The sequence below is a fragment of the Rhinoderma darwinii genome, chromosome 5 (assembly GCF_050947455.1).
Source record: "Rhinoderma darwinii isolate aRhiDar2 chromosome 5, aRhiDar2.hap1, whole genome shotgun sequence".
Taxonomy (NCBI): Eukaryota; Metazoa; Chordata; class Amphibia; order Anura; family Rhinodermatidae; genus Rhinoderma; species Rhinoderma darwinii.
Window position 1 is genome coordinate 202,882,767 of NC_134691.1, and position 17,020 is coordinate 202,899,786.

Below are 17,020 nucleotides of genomic sequence, written 5' to 3' on the forward strand. Positions count from 1 at the left end.
AATAGTGAAAAATACCACATTTTCTAGTAACCCTTCAATTGTCAATCTCAATGAATATGAACACTTTTTCTTTTGGGCCTTTCACCTTCAGAATCACCTGTTCATATAAAAATGCTACTATCTGAACTATCTATAAGATAATTATGTATTACATTGGAACCATATAGCCACGTACTGATCCCTGTGGAACCCAAAATTAAACTCTGATCCAGTCTAAATATGTTTAAGTTACTGCAAAAATCTGGTTTCTCATATTTGTTTTTTTTATTACACTGTACTCTACAATTTATAATTAAACCCATTAAAAAGTTTTTACTGAGAAAATTGGAAAAAATCCACAAGTTATTGAAACAATATCTTACAATCCATACACTGTGCAAGATTTTCTTTTGCTCCACAATCTGCTGCACCCAGTGTATCTTGCTATAGAGGCCTGTCAGTTTGCAGGCTCACATGATGTAATATATCACAAATACTTCACAAAGTTGCAGGTATTGTTGTTAGCATTGATTAAAAAAAGGATCTTATTCACTGGAAAACCTTTTTAATATCAATTTGTTTCATTTATTTCTAATCTTCAAGGGACCAAAAGGGGATATTGGTGTGTCTGGATTACATGGAAAAAAGGTAGTGGTAAAAATGTGAAGATTTACCACATTAATAAATGATGTCTGTTATATCTTTCTTCCAGTCTGCTAACTTTTGAGTGTTTATTATTATTTTAGGGTGAAAAGGGGGAACCGGGTGCTCTTATAGCAGCTGATGGCTCTTTAATAACTAAATTGTCAGGAACACTAGGAGAAAAGGTAAAAGTTTTTCTTATTGTCATTATATATTATAGTATGCATGTATGTGTGTGTGTGTGTGTGTGTGTGTGTGTGTGTGTGTGTGTGTGTGTGTGTGTATACATATATATAGTATATAAAACTAGCGTATGTGTGTATATATATATATATATATATATATATATATATATATATATATAGCAAAAGGAATGATAAGTATTTATAATTGTGCTCTTTGAGAACGACGTTGTTCATTACAGGCTTGTCTTACTTCAGGGTTTTGCCTTCTTAACGCCTTGTTTTGGGAATTGGTTTCTCGTTGTTCCTGGCGTTCCTCTGCACTCATAGTTGCTCTTCTTATTCTCTGAGCTAAATATATATATATGATGATTATCAACATTGTCCCTTTTATAAGTGAGCGTGATCACACGTGATCACAGGGACAATACTGATAATCAATATATATTATTGGATAACTATGCCTGCAATTCTCTTATGTAAAAGAATTGTGTCGTGGTATTTTTTTGGATAAGGGAATTGCATGAACAGTAATTCCTTAATTACTTCTAAAAATAAGAAAATCGTGAATCAAATCGAAAATCGTCCATAGGGTTGACAAAAATCTAGATTTTATTTTTTTGCAAAATCGCCCAGCCCTACACACAGTGATAACTCTGAGTACAGCTAATGTAGTACATGTCACCTGCAGTCCTATGTAACATCACAGATAACACACAGTGATAACTCTCTGACTACAGATAATGTAGTAGAGGTTACATGCAGCCCTATGTAACACCACAGATAACACAGAGATAACTCTCTGAGTACAGATAATGAAGATGTTATCTGCAGTCCTATGTAATACCACAGATAACACAGTGATAACTCTCTGGGTACAGATAATGTATTAGATGTTACCTGCAGTCCTATGTAACACCACAGATAACACAGTGATAACTCTCTGAGTACAGATAATGTAGTAGTGTTACCTGCAGTCCTATGTAACACTACAGATAATACACAGTTATAACTCTCTGAGTACAGATAATGTAGCAGCTGTTACCTGAAGTCCTATGTAACACAGATAACACAGTGATAACTCTGAGTACAGATAGTAGATGCACACACAGGAATATATACACATACAGATACAGGGGCATAGCTAAAGGCTCATGGGCCCTGGTACAAGAATTCAGCTTGGGCCCCCCTACCCCTTCCCAACATCACCAGACCCCTGCACACGCCTATACCCAGCCGTCTTGCCCGACAGACTCCATGAATGCCTCCACAATATAATGCTCCCCAAGGCTGACCCCACAGTATAATCCCTCCCATAGATGCCCACACACAGTATAATGCCCCCCATAGCTTGCCCACACAGTATAATGCCCCATAGATGCCCCCACACAGTATAATACCCCCATATCTGCTACATACAGAATAATGCCCCCCATAGCTGCGCCATACACTATAATGTCCCATACAGTATAATGTCCACATAGCTGCCCCATACAGTATAATGCCCCCCATACAGTATAATGCCCTCATAGCTGCGCCATTCACTATAATGTCCCATACAGTATTTTGCCCCACACAGTATAATGCCCACCATAGCTGTCCCATCAGGGGCGTAACTAGGAAAGACTGGGCCCCATAGCAAACTTTTGACTGGGGCCCCCCCTCCCCTGGGTGTCACACAACCCCCCCTTGTAGATAGTGCCTTTTTTACAGCCCCCCCCCTGTAGCTAACGCTATACAGCCCCCCCTCTGTAGATAGCGCCATACATCCCCCTGTAGAGAACGCCATACAGCCCCCCTGTAGAGAACGCCATACAGCCCCCTGCAGAGAACGCCATACAGCTCCCCCCCTGTAGGGACCGCCATACAGCCACCCCCCCTGTAGGGAACGCCATACAGCCACCCCCCCCTGTAGGGAACGCCATACAGCCACCCCCCCTGTAGGGAACGCCATACAGCCACCCCCCTGTAGGGAACGCCATACAGCCACCCCCCCTGTAGGGAATGCCATACAGCCACCCCCCCTGTAGGGAACGCCATACAGCCACCCCCCCCTGTAGGGAACGCCATACAGCGTTCCCCCCCCTGTAGGGAACGCCATACAGCGTTCCCCCCCCTGTAGGGAACGCCATACAGCGTCCCCCCTCCCAAAAAAATGCGACCTACAGTGTGTCCTACAAAATACATGTATCCCCTCTCCACAGGATCTCCACAGGATAGGGGATACATGTGTGATCGCTGGCAGCGATAGGGAGAACGGGGGACTGAAAGTCCCCCTGAACTTCTCCATGACAAACCTGACTTCCGGCGTCTGCGCAGCTCAATAAAAATGAAAGGAGCGCTGGTCACGCATGCGCACAAGCACGACCGGCGCTCCATTCATTTCTACGGAGCTGCCGACACAGACCCCGGAAGTCCAAGGTTTGTGATGGAGAACTTCAGGGGAGTTTCAGTCCGCCGTTCTCCCTATCGCTGCCAGCGATCACACATGTATCCCCTATCCTGTGGAGATCCTGTGGAGAGGGGATACATGTCCTGTGGAGAAGGGGGGGGGGATACACGTCCTGTGGAGAAGGGGGGGGATACATGTCCTGTGGAGAGGGGATACATGTCCTGTGGAGAAGGGGGGGATACATGTCCTGTGGAAAGGGGATACATGTCCTGTGGAGATCCTGTGGAGAGGGGATACATGTCCTGTGGAGAAGGGGGGGGATACACGTCCTGTGGAGAAGGGGGGGATACATGTCCTGTGGAGAGGGGATACATGTCCTGTGGAGAAGGGGGGGGATACATGTCCTGTGGAGAGGGGATACATGTCCTGTGGAGATCCTGTGGAGAGGGGATACATGTCCTGTGGAGAAGGGGGGGGGATACATGTCCTGTGGAGAAGGGGGGGATACATGTCCTGTGGAGAAGGGGGGGATACATGTCCTGTGGAGAAGGGGGGGGATACATGTCCTGTGGAGAAGGGGGGGATACATGTCCTGTGGAGAAGGGGGGGATACATGTCCTGTGGAGAAGGGGGGGATACATGTCCTGTGGAGAACGGGGGGATACATGTCCTGTGGAGAACGGGGGGATACATGTCCTGTGGAGAACGGGGGGATACATGTCTTTTGCTCTATTTTGCGCCTTCAGGACCAGACACCGTTTAGCCCTTTTTAGCACGTGTTAGTTAAATGGCTATAACTTTTTTATTTGTTGGGCTAACTATATGATTTTTGCGACGTTTTTTCCGTAGACAATGCAGGTTTCTTTTTTTATCGTTTTTATACACATCCTTTTTTGCTATTTTAGAATTTGTATTCATAAAGTTTGAAAATAATAGTAAAAAAATAAGCTTTTTTTACTTTTCAGCTATTTTTTTTGGTAATAACATACTTTTACCCTAAAATAGACCTTTTATTTGTGATCGTCATTGTCTACCGTAAATTTTTATATATTACATGTCTATATTAGGGTAATTGGGTCAGCGCTAGCGTTACAACAATGACTGGCGGGGGACGTTTTTTTTTTGGGGTGGGTATTTTATGTGTGTTTATTATTTACATTTTTTTTGCACTTTATTATTTTTTTATTACTATGGTCTGTCCCCCAAAGGTCAAAGAAGACCTTTGGGGAACTTTATATATATTTTTTCTTTCTTTTACACCATGTTTTTCCACTGTAACTGGAGCTGCACAGCAGCCCCAGTTACAGTGGAAATCAGCCCTCTCATATTGACGATTGTCACTAACTGGGCTGTGCTGGGTCTAGTTAGACCCAGCAGCAGTCTGGCAGTAACGGCACCCGGCGATCATGTGACCAGTCACATGATCACCGGGAGGAATAGAGACAGCGCCGCTGCTGCTGCCTCTATTCCTGTACACTGCGCGCATTCAGCGCTGTGTACAAGTTATCAGAGAAGACAGAAGCAGCGAAAGCTGCTTCTATCTTCTCCTCAGGGTCCCCGGCAGTCACTGACAGCCGGAGACCCGACATTCAGCTGCCCGATCGCGCGGGCAGCAAGTTAAAACCCGAGCCGTAGAAAGTCTATGGCTCGGGTTTTAAGGACCCTGACCGCTGGCCGTAAAAATACAGCCAGCGGCCGGGAACCAGTTAATGGCAGAGCAGGGAGATACCTCCCTGCTCTGCCGTAGTGTTCAGTGGCGTCCCGCTGTAGCAGCCATAGCGGCTGCTAGCGGAGCCTCCGGCCATTGTGGGGGCCCGTGCCGGCGGGCGACACGGGCCCCCTCATGCCGCGGGCCCCGTAGCAGCCGCTACTGCTGCTACGGCGGTAGTTACGCCACTGTGTCCCATACAGTATAATGCCTCCATACAGTATAAAGCCCCCATAGCTGTCCCATACAGTGTAATGCCCCCCATACGGTATAATGCCCGCAATAGCTGTCCCATACAGTATCATGTCCCCATACAGTATAATGCCCCCATAGCTGTCCCATACAGTATAATGCCCCCATACAGTATAATGCCCTCCATAGCTGCCACATACAGTATAATGCCCTCCATAGCTGCCACATACAGTATAATGCCCCCATAACTGTCCCATACAGTATAATGACCCCATAGCTGCACCATACACTATAATGTCCCAAACAGTATAATGCCCCCATAGCTGTCCCATACAGTATAATGCCCCAGACAGTATAATGCCCACCATAGCTGTCCCATACAGTATAATGCCTCCATACAGTATAAAGCCCCCATAGTTGTCCCATACAGTGTAATGCCCCCCATACGGTATAATGCCCGCAATAGCTGTCCCATACAGTATAATGTCCCCATACTACAGTATAATGCCCCCATAGCTGTCCCATACAGTAAAATGCCCCCATACCTTATAATGCCCTCCTTAGCTGCCACATACAGTATAATGCCCCTTATAGCTGCCCCATACAGTATAATGCCCCCATAACTGTCCCATACAGTATAATACCCCCATACAGTATAATTTTCCCCTTAGCTGTCCTATACAGTATAATGCCCCCATAAAGTATAATGCCCCCTCAGCAGCTACCGTATAATGCCCCCATATGTACGTACCTAATAGAAAAATAATAACTTAATTACTTACCTATCCACAGTCCCACGACGGGTGGAGAATCCTTCTCCTCCAGTCTGTGCTGTGAGTGACTCGGCGCAGACAGGCGCGATGACTCCACTACATTGCGCCTGCCTGCGCCGAGCCGCTCGCGGCACAGTGAATGCTGCAGCAAGGCTCCAGCATTGCACTGAACAAGACTCTGAGCAAGGCTCCAGCCTCCTGAGGACGCAAATCCAGTTGGAAGCGCGATCAGCACGGTGTGGCAACGGGGGCTCTGCGGGCCAGGCTTGGGGGCACAGTCGCAACTGCGACCGTTGCGACCCCTATGGCTACGCCACTGTACAAATACATTATAGCCACCTAGACACACAAAGACACACATACACACATACTGGAACTTATACACACACACAAACACACAGACAAATAGAGGCACAGACAACAGACAGACTGAGCACTCACATCTCCTTCCTCACAGGCTTCTTGCAGGTCGGGCTGTGGGCGGAGCTAACTGTGCCTCGGACACCACCTCCTTGCCATATATATATATATATATATATATATATATATACACACACATATGTAAAGAAACGCTTATTATTTTTATACTAGTGTCATGGTTAGGCGTGAACCCACTATGTCACTATACTATTAGATTTGCATTGAGAGACATGGGAGTTTATCTACCAAAACAAAAAACAGCATAAGCCTTTAGACATTAAGCCCATAGACAATACTTTTAATGTATGTAGTGTTCTGGAACTATAATCATCTGTAACATTTATATAATTAAATGGTTAACTTTAGATACAATTACTAATTATTTAAATTTTATAGGTTTTATTTTTGCAATTTGCAATTTACAACCAAATTGATATTATGCTTTTCATGTATTAATTTGCTGTGTCCTAAAAATAGATTGTTTTGCAAATTCATAATTGTTCAAATCACTTTTTCTTTCAAGGGGGAGCCTGGCATGTTAGGACCCACTGGACCAATGGTAATTTAATGTTTGTTTTTTTACTTCTGTTTGTGTTAAGCAGTATGTGGATGAGGGTTATTAAATCTCATCTACTTGCCTTCAACAGCCTAAAGGCCCTTTTGCACAGCCCAATGATCGGGCAAATGAGCATTCATATGAATGCTCGTTCCTGATCATTGCCACGTGTAAACGCTCGTTCATCGGCTGATCATATCATTCAGGCAGCATAAAATATTATCGTTGTTTTGCAGCACATCTCCCTGTGTAAACAGGGAGACGTGCTGCCGACGATGCAAATACATGGGGACAAGAGATCGTAGTAACGAGCGCTCGTCCCCAAACATAGTTCCTTGTGAAAGGAGCAACCAAGCGCCGACCAACAAGCTGTCTCGTTGATTGGCGCTTGTTTTTATGGCCAATATTGGTGTATGTAAATGGACCCTAACGCTTTTCTTGTCGCAAATTGGGTTCAAATATCTTCAACAAATCCTCTACGTGTGCAGGAGGCCTGAAAGTACCCCTAATTCATCTGTCAATTAACTCACATCACCTCCAACTTAGACTTTAAACTGCTTGTGATCATTTTCAGATCATTGAGCCATATGACAATGACGTGGATAAGATGTTTAAGCCATCCGCCATAATGCATGGTCATCTTGGGCAGCCTTTAATTAATGTCATAGGGTACAGCATTATTGTTTAACTATTAACCACTTAAAACATGCCCGTCTCAAACTTGAACCAGTTAAATCATTATGCATGGGTAAATAAAAATAAATAAAAAGTACGTTAATCGTATTTCATTTTTCTTTTGTTATGAGTAAAGGTCCATTTTGACTAACAGATATTGGTATTAGCTACATTTTATACAATTGGTGTAAACCATAAAATAGCGATTACAGGCAAGTATTTACACACAACATTTTCATCTGAATAATCGTAAAAAATTTACCGATGGCCGTCTGTTTAACAAAGTTAGATGTCGACTATCAATCAAAAATAAATTTTTACATACCACAATGTTATGACAACCAACGATTATTTGCACGATCAACATGCGTTCTATTGCTCACTACACCTATTCACATTCAGCGATTATCGTGCATGATCGCTCTTTAGCGTTATATTATCTGCTTGTGTAACTGGGAATTAAGGGAATGGTCCCACATAACGGCGTCCGCATGCGGCTGAAACCCGGCTCAATTGCAGTGACCAATTGCCACACAATTTTTCCGGGTATTACTGTGAAAATCATGCAGCAATTGGCCACTGCATGGTTTACGGACCATATTTTTACAGTGTCTGGTCAGATTTTAAAACTTCAGATTTCGCAACAGATTTAGTCGTATGGTCTAAGTTATTCGCCTCTGCTGTCACAGAGTACTTGTAATTTAAAAGACTTTGAAACTGGAAAATTGTATTTACAAAATATTGATTTATTTAGGTGCTAGCGATTTGGTGAATTTTTTGATGCATTTGCATTTTTAACACACGCGGTTTTCACATGCATTTTTAAATGCGGTTTCAACTGCAACGTGTGAATGAACCCTAAGGCCTCATTTACACGAACGTGATATACGTCCGTGCGACTCGCGTGCTTTTCACGCGGGTCGCACGGACCTATACAAGTCTATGGGGGGATGCAGACAGTCCGTGAGTTTTGCTCAGCGTGAGTGCGCTGAAAAAAACTCACGACATGTTCTAAAAATCTGTGTTTTTCGCGCATCACGCACCCATTTAAGTCAATGGGTGCGTGAAAACCACGAAGGTCTGCGTGATTCGCGCAAGAGCTGTCAAACTGAATGTAAACAGAAAAGCACCACGTGCTTTTCTGTTTACAAACATCCAAACGGAGTGTCTTAGAGATGAGCGAACCGAACTTCACCGGGTTCGGCCGAACTCGTTTTGACCGAACCCGGCAGGAGACAGTCACTGTCCAGGGTGCTGAAAGAGTTAAACTGTTTCAGCACCCTAGACAGTGACTTCCGATCCCAATATGCGTGAATGTGTAAAAAAAAAAAGTTCTGACTTACCGATAACTCCCGGCTTCTTCCTCCAGTCTGACCTCCCGGGATGACAATTCAGTCCAAGTGACAGCTGCAGCCAATCACAAGCCAAGCACTGCAGCGGTCACATGGACTGCCGCGTCATCCAGGGAGGTGGGGCCAGATGTCAAGAGAGGCGCGTCACCAAGGACGCGTCACCAAGGACGCGTCACCAAGGCAACGGCCGGGAAGTTCTCGGTAAGTACGAACCTCTTTTTTTTTAAACAGGTTACTCGATATGGTGATCGGAATTCACTGTCGAGGGTGCTGAAAGAGTTGCTGCCGATCAGTTAACTCTTTCAGCACCCTGGACAGTGACTGACGTCGACTAGCCTCATCTCTATAATGGCGGCTGCGCGAAAATCACGCAGGCGCGCATCATACACTGATGACACACGGAGCTGTCAAGTGCCTTTTGCGCGCGCAAAACGCTGCGTTTTTTTGCGTGCGCAAAACGCACACGCTCGTTTAAATGAGGCCTAAGTCTGTTCTCTACAAACACTTTTATTTTTTTACTTTGGCAGCCCTTTTTTTCTCTACACTTTAATATATAGATGGCAACAAAAAGCAACTATTTCCAGTTAACTAAATAATAATGAGTTTAAAGTGGCTACCTATGAAAAGTTTAAGAAGTAAATAAAGTATAAGAGTTTTGCCATTTAAACTTGGAATAATCATGTATTCACTTAACCCCTTCCCGCTCCTTGACGTACTATTACGTCATGGCAGCTGTATCGTTCGCGCTCCATGCCGTAATAGTACGTCTCGGGAGTAACGGCCGTTTCGGCCGTCCTCCCGACACATACAGGAGCTGTGACGCTGCTGTCTTGTTCAGCAGCTGTCACAGCTCCTACAGCGGGGACCGATCGCTGTGTCCCCGCTGATTAACCCCTTAAAAGCCGCGTTCTATAGAGATCGCGGCTTTTTAGGGGTTAAGCTGCCATCGCCGGCCTGCTACGCGATAGCGGCCGGCGATGGTGACTATGGCAACCGGACACCAAACAATGGCGTCCGGCTATGCCATAGACGGAAGCCTAGTGGGTCCTGACAACGTCAGGACCCACTATGCTTGCTGTCAGTGAGTAGCTGACAGTTCTAATACACTGCACTACGCATGTAGTGCAGTGTATTAGAATAGCGATCAAAGCCTCCTGCCCTCATGTCCCCTAGTGGGACAAAGTAATAAAGTGAAAAAAAAGTTAAAAAAAAATGTGTAAAAATTAGAAAATAAAAGATTTAAAAGTAATAAAAGTAAAAATCCCCCCTTTTCCCTGATCAGTCCTTTATTATTAATAAAAATATATAAACAAACAAATAAACTATACATAATTGGTATTGCCGCGTCCGTAACGGCCTGAACTACAAAATTATTTCATTATTTATCCCGCACGGTGAACGCCGTAAAATAAAATAATAATAAACCGTACCACAATCACAATTCTTTGGTCACTTCACCTCCCAAAAAATGGAATAAAAAGAGATCAAAAAGTCGCATGCACCTAAAAATGGTACTGATCAAAACTACAGTTCGTTACGCAAAAAATAAGTCCTCGCACGGCTTTATTGATTGAAAAATAAAAACGTTATGGCTCTTAGAATAAGGTAACACAAAAAGTGAATGATTGTTTACAAAACTTATTTTATTGTGCAAACGCCATAAGACATAAAAAAAAACTATAAACATCTGGTATCGCCGTAATCGTATCGCCCCGCAGAATAAAGTGAATATGTCATTTATAGCGCACGGTGAACGCTGTAAAAAAAAACGAAAAAAAACCAATAGTAGAATTGCTGTTTTTTAGTCACCACGCCACCTAAAAATAGAATAAAAACTGATCAAAAAGCCGCATGCACCCCAAGAAAACTACAATGGATTCCTCAAGGGGTCTAGTTTCCAAATTGGGGTCACTTTTGGGGGGTTCCCAATGTTTTGGCACCACAAGACCTCTTCAAACCGGACATAGTGCCTAATAAAAAAGAGGCCTCAAAATCCACTAGGTGCTCCTTTGCTTCGGAGGCCGATGCTTCAGTCCATTACCGCACTAGGGCCACATGTGGGATATTTCTCTAAACTGCAGAATCTGGGTAATAAGTATTGAGTTGCGTTTCACTGATAAATCCTTTTGTGTTATAAAAAAAATGGTATAAAGAGGATTTTCTGACAAAAAAATAAAGTAAATTTCACCTCTACTTTGCTCTAAATTTTTGTGAAACACCTAAAGGGTTCATAAACTTTCTACATGCTGTTGTGAATACTTTGAGGGGTCTAGTTTCTAAAATGGGGTATTTGATAGGGGTTTCTAATATATGGGCCCCTCAAAGCAACTTCAGAACTGAACTGGAACCTAAAAAAATTAATAAATGAGGCAATACTTCGCTTCTTACATTATACTGATAATGAGCCGTGCCCACCCCGAGATTACCCCAGTTTTGACCGTTTGTATAAACGGAGACCCCTATTAGACCGTTCCAGTGCCCGGTTTTCCCAAGCATACACCCCCGAGAAGTGTATTTCTATTGATGAGTCCCTGGTACATTTTAAAGGGAGGGTTCAATTCCGCGAGTACCTGCCGGGTAAGAGGGCAAGGTATGGCGTGAAGATGTATAAGCTGTGAGAGTGCATCAGGGTATACCTACAGGTTTAGGATATATGAAGGAAAGGCCACCCCCAAACCAGACTGCATCCTGGACTACAATAGGTACATGGGAGGGATGGACTTGTAAGATCAAGCCCTGAAGCCCTACAGCGCCATGCGGTGTGGTATAAGAAGCTGGCCGGGCACATCATACAGATGGCTTTGTACAATGCGTACGTGCTACGTCGATGTGCAGGCCAGACGGGAACTTTCCTGGAATTTCAAGAGGTGATTATCAAGAACCTAATCTTTAGGGACCAAGAAGGGGGGGCACCCAGTACTTCTGGAAGCGAGCCCACACGCATCGTACCAGGGCAACACTTTCCAGGGGAAGTTCCCCAAACTGGCAAGAAGGGAAAAAGTCAAAAGAGGTGCAAAGTCTGCTATAAGAGGGGGATAAGGGAGGACACAATATATCAATGTGACACGTGTCCCGAATAACCAGAGCTCTGTATGAAAGTGTTTTAAAATTTATCATACATCCCTTGGTTTATAATTTACCCCAATTTTACTTACCCTGATGCACTCCGCACAGCTTATCCCCCCTCGTCTTTCCCCTCTGGGCCCTGCTGTGTGTCCAGGCAGCTGATAACAGCCACATGTAGGGTATTGCCATACCCGGGAGAACCCACATTACAGTTTATGGGGTGTAGGTCTCCGGTCAAAATGGTCACTACACCTCTAGATGAATGCCTTAAGGGTGTAGTTTTTAAAACGGGGTCACTTCTTGCGGGTTTCAACTGTACTGGTACCTCAGGGGCTTCTGCATACATGACTTCGCACTAGAAAATCCCGAGTAGGCCAAATGGTGGTCCTTTCCTTCTGAGCCCTCCCATGGGCCCAAACGGCAGTTTATCACAACAAATGGGGTATTGCGGCACTCAGAACAAATTGTGCAACAGAATGGGGTATTTTGTTTCTTGTGAAAATAAGAAATTTTCAGCCAAAACTACATATTATTTGACAAAAATAATTTTGTTTTCATTCCCAGCCCAATTCAAATAAGTTCTGTGAAGAAACTATGGGGTCTAAATGGTCACATTACCCATAAATGAATTCCTTGAGGGGTGTAGTTTCCAAAATGGGGTCACTTCTGGTGGGTTTCCATTGCTTTGATACCTCTGGGGCTCTGCAAATGCGACATGGCACACGAAAACCAAACCAGCAAAATCTGTACTCCAAAGAACACACAGCGCTCCTTCCCTTCTGAGGCCTCCCATGGGCCCAAACGGCAGTTTATTGCCACAAATGGGGTATTGATGCACTCAGGAGAAATTGGGCAACAAAATTGAGTATTTTGTTCCCTGTGAAAATAAGAAATTTTGGTAAAAAATTACATCTTATTGGAAAAAATGACATTTTTTTAATGTCACAGCCCAATTGAAATAGGTGCTGTGAAAAAACTGTGCGGTCAAAATGCTAACAACAACCATAAATGAATTCCTTGAGGGGTGTAGTTTCCAAAATGGGGTCACTTTTGGTTCGTTTCCATTGCTTTGATACCTCTGAGGCTCTGCAAATGCGACATGGCACCCGAAAACCAATCCAACAAAATCTGGACTCCAACAAACATATAGCGCTCCTTTCCTTCTGAGCCCTCCCATGGGCCCAAACGGCAGTTTATCACCACAAATGGGGTACTGCCACACTAAGGACAAATTGGGCAACAAAATGGGGTATTTTGTTCCCTGTGAAAATAAGAAATTTTGATCACAAATGACATTTTATTGGAAAAAATGAAATTTTTTTCATTTCAGAGCCCAATTCAAATACGTGCTGTGAAAAAAATGTGCGGTCAAAATGGTAACAACAACCCTAAATGAATTCCTTGAGGGGTGTAGTTTACAAAATGGGGTCACTATTGGGGGATTCCTACTGTTTTGACACCTCAACACCTCTTCAAACCTGGCATGCTGCCTAAAATATATTCTAATAAAAAAGAGGACTCAAAATGCACTAGGTGCTTCTTTGCTTCTAGGGCTTGTCTTTTAGTCCACGAGCGCAGTAGGGCCACATGTGGGACATTTCTAAAAACGGCAGAATCTGGACAATACATATATAGTAGTGTTTCTCTGGTAAAACCTTCTTTGTTACAGAAAAAAAAATGAATAAAATTGAAATTCAGCAAGAAAAATGAAATTTGCAAATTTCACCTCCACTTTGCTTTAATTCCTGTGAAATGCCTGAAGGGTTAAAAAACTTTATAACTGCTGTTTTGAATACTTTGAGGGGTCTAGTTTTTAAAATGGGGTGTTTTATCAGGGTTTCTAATACATAGGCCCCACAAAGCCACTTCAGAACTCAAGAGGTACCTTAAAAAAAAGGCTTTTGAAATTTTCTTAAAAATATGAGAAATTGCTGTTTATGTTCTAAGCCTTGTAACGTCCAAGAAAAATAAAAGAATGTTCAAAAAACGATGCCAATCTAAAGTAGACATATGGGAAATGTGAACTAGTAACTATTTTGGGTGGTATAACCGTCTGTTTTACAAGCAGATGCATTTAAATTCTGAAAAATGCAATTTTTTCCAAATTTTCTCTAAATTTTGCAATTTTTTACCAATAAACACTGAATATATCGACCAAATTTTATCACGAACATGAAGCCCAATGTGTCACGAGAAAACAATCTCAGAATCGCTTGGGTAGGTTTAAGCATTCCGACATTATTACCACATAAAGTGAAATATGTCAGATTTGAAAAATGGGCTCTGAGCCTTAAGGCCAAAACTAGGCTGCGTCCTTAAGGGGTTAAAGTACTGACTGCATAGTATATTTAACAAAGTCAAGACTACCAGACATGCCGCTAATATGAAGTAAGCATAAGCATATCTCCCGTGGTCAAAGATTGACATTTAAAGGCTACATACATCTTTGAATTCATGTATATATATATATATATATATATATATATATATATACATTCATACATACATCAGTGTGTTTGGTGCAACTTTCTAAATACTTTTTATTAAAAATTATTTTTACTTTTTGAGATACAGCTGCTTTGTATCCTGTATACAGAGCAGCTGCATCATGTGCTAAAAATTGCAACACATGAATTCAATGGGGAAAACCTGCAACAGAAGAGCAGTGATTCTGCAGCATTGATTAACGTTCTGCGGATTACTAAGATGCACCGCAATTTATAAACGGTTTTTCTGTTTTTCCGCTGTGTGTGGATGAGATTTGTTAAAATCTTATCTACACTGCTGCTACTGTACTACGTTGCGGATTTTCCCCAACAAAATCCGTTGCAAAACATCTTTAGAGTTTACGCATTGAGTTTTTCAATGACTTTTGTAGTGTGATATTATGCTGCAGCAAGTTATCACAGTCAAGATAAAGATGGCGACATCCGTATGTGTGGAGAACCCCCTAAGAGCCGAATATACAGTTAGGAGCCAAACAGATGTTTTCTAGAGCAATGGGGCAGACTAATTAATATATTTACACCTCTTATAGATGTGTTTTTTTGGAAAAGTGTGGGGTGATAATACAGTTAACCAATTGCTATAGATAGACAATTTTGCATATTTCCAATTGACATGTATTATGGCAGGTAACATCCATAATAATAATATGTAGTATGCAGTTTTGAAAGGTTATTCTCATCACAGAAAGTGATGGCATTTTTCTGATCGGTGGGGGACCGACTGCCAGGATCACACCGATCCTGAGATTGAGGGACCCTGCAGTGCTGCTTTAGTGTTTCTGACCCTTCAAAGTTTTTACCTGCATATCAGTGCTCCCGTCACAGTCTGTTGAATGGAGCTGGGCTGCAGTGCCCTGCAAGGTGGGTAGCTGGAAGAACTGGGCAAAGGTCACTAAACCTAACCTTCAGGTTACAAATAAAAGTTACTAACCACTACAAATGACAAGAATAAATCCATACATGGCAGCCCTTAATGTGTGGACTACAAGACGATAAATTATTTCTAAACATTTCACTGTAGGGTTGTTCTATTTTACTCATTTTAGGGCCCAGTAGGAAAACCTGGAATAAAAGGAGAATTTGGATTTCCAGGGAGACCTGTAAGTAACAACAGACTAATGTGTGAAGATTGCAATGCTGTAAACTTTAATTATCTAGTTCTTTACAAAATATAGTCTTTGTCTGATGCGTATGTTGTATTGTGTAAAATTTGAACAAAATCAGTTGAGCACCATGTAATTATGGTTAAGACTGTAGTTGTTTCTATCTTACATTTACCAAATGTCCCACACACAGTGATGAAAGTAGTTAAAGGGAATCTGTTAGCAGTTTTGAGGCCTAAAAACTGCTGACCTCTTTTTCTCGGTCGTACAAGTTGATTTCCCCAGCGCGTCAGTCACAAATGCCACTGCACTAAAATGATGTCTCTAGGGGTGAATCAGGAGACTGTTAGAGCCGTTACTCTGAGCAGAGGGGTGAGGGTTGTAGCGAGCAGTCAAGGAGCACTTGCACATCAAGTCCCACTTTAGTGGCACTTGCAATTGGCATGTCGGGGAAATGAAAGATCATATTCTCAATTTCTCTATCATGCATGACCGACACAAAAGATACAGCGAAGGAAATAAGTATTTGATCCCTTGCTGATTTTGTAAGTTTGCCCACTGTCAAAGGCTAGGTTAGGTTAGGTTAATTTTACCAGTGAGAGATAGATTATAAGTAAAAAAAAACTGAAAATCACATAGTCAAAATTATATAAATTTATTTGCATTGTGCACAGAAAAATAAGTATTTGATCCCTTTGGCAAACAAGACCTAATACTTGGTCGCAAAACCCTTGTTGGCAAGCACAGCAGTGAGACGTTTTTTTGTAGTTAATGATGAGGTTTGCACACATGTTAGATGGAATTTTGGCCCACTCCTCTTTGCAGATCATCTGTAAATCATTAAGATTTCGAGGCTGTCGCTTGGCAACTCGGATCTTCAGCTCCCTCCATTAGTTTTCAATGGGATTAAGGTCTGGAGACTGGCTAGGCCACTCCATGACCTTAATGTGCTTCTTTTTGAGCCACTCCTTTGTTGCCTTGGCTGTATGTTTCGGGTCATTGTCGTGCTGGAAGACCCAGCCACGAGCCATTTTTAATGTCCTGGTGGAGGGAAGGAGGTTGTCACTCAGGATTTGACGGTACATGGCTCCATCCATTCTCCCATTGATGCGGTGAAGTAGTCCTGTGCAATTAGCAGAGAAACACCCCCAAAACATAATGTTTCCACCTCCATGCTTGACAGTGGGGACGGTGTTCTTTGGGTCATAGGCAGCATTTCTCTTCCTCCAAACACGGCGAGTTGAGTTAATGCCAAATAGCTAAATTTTAGTCTCATCTGACCACAGCACCTTCTCCCAATCACTCTCAGAATCATCCAGATGTTCATTTGCAAACTTCAGACGGGCCTGTACATGTGCCTTCTTGAGCAGGGGGACCTTGCGGGCACTGCAGGATTTTAATCCATTACGGCGTAATGTGTTACCAATGGTTTTCTTGGTGGCTGTGGTCCCAGCTGCCTTGAGATCATTAACA

The 17,020-nt window shown here is 42.8% G+C and overlaps 1 protein-coding gene across 3 annotated transcripts in view; it reads left to right on the forward strand.

Annotated features, from left to right (window-relative positions):
- COL15A1 (collagen type XV alpha 1 chain) overlaps positions 1–17,020 on the forward strand; it is a 359,120-nt gene that overhangs the window by 261,178 nt on the left and 80,922 nt on the right. For all 3 annotated transcript variants that reach the window (XM_075826867.1, XM_075826865.1, XM_075826866.1), the window contains 4 exons: positions 583–627; positions 726–806; positions 6,812–6,847; positions 15,491–15,544. In XM_075826867.1, the coding sequence (XP_075682982.1) occupies positions 583–627; positions 726–806; positions 6,812–6,847; positions 15,491–15,544 (216 nt within the window). The remainder of the gene's footprint in view (positions 1–582; positions 628–725; positions 807–6,811; positions 6,848–15,490; positions 15,545–17,020) is intronic.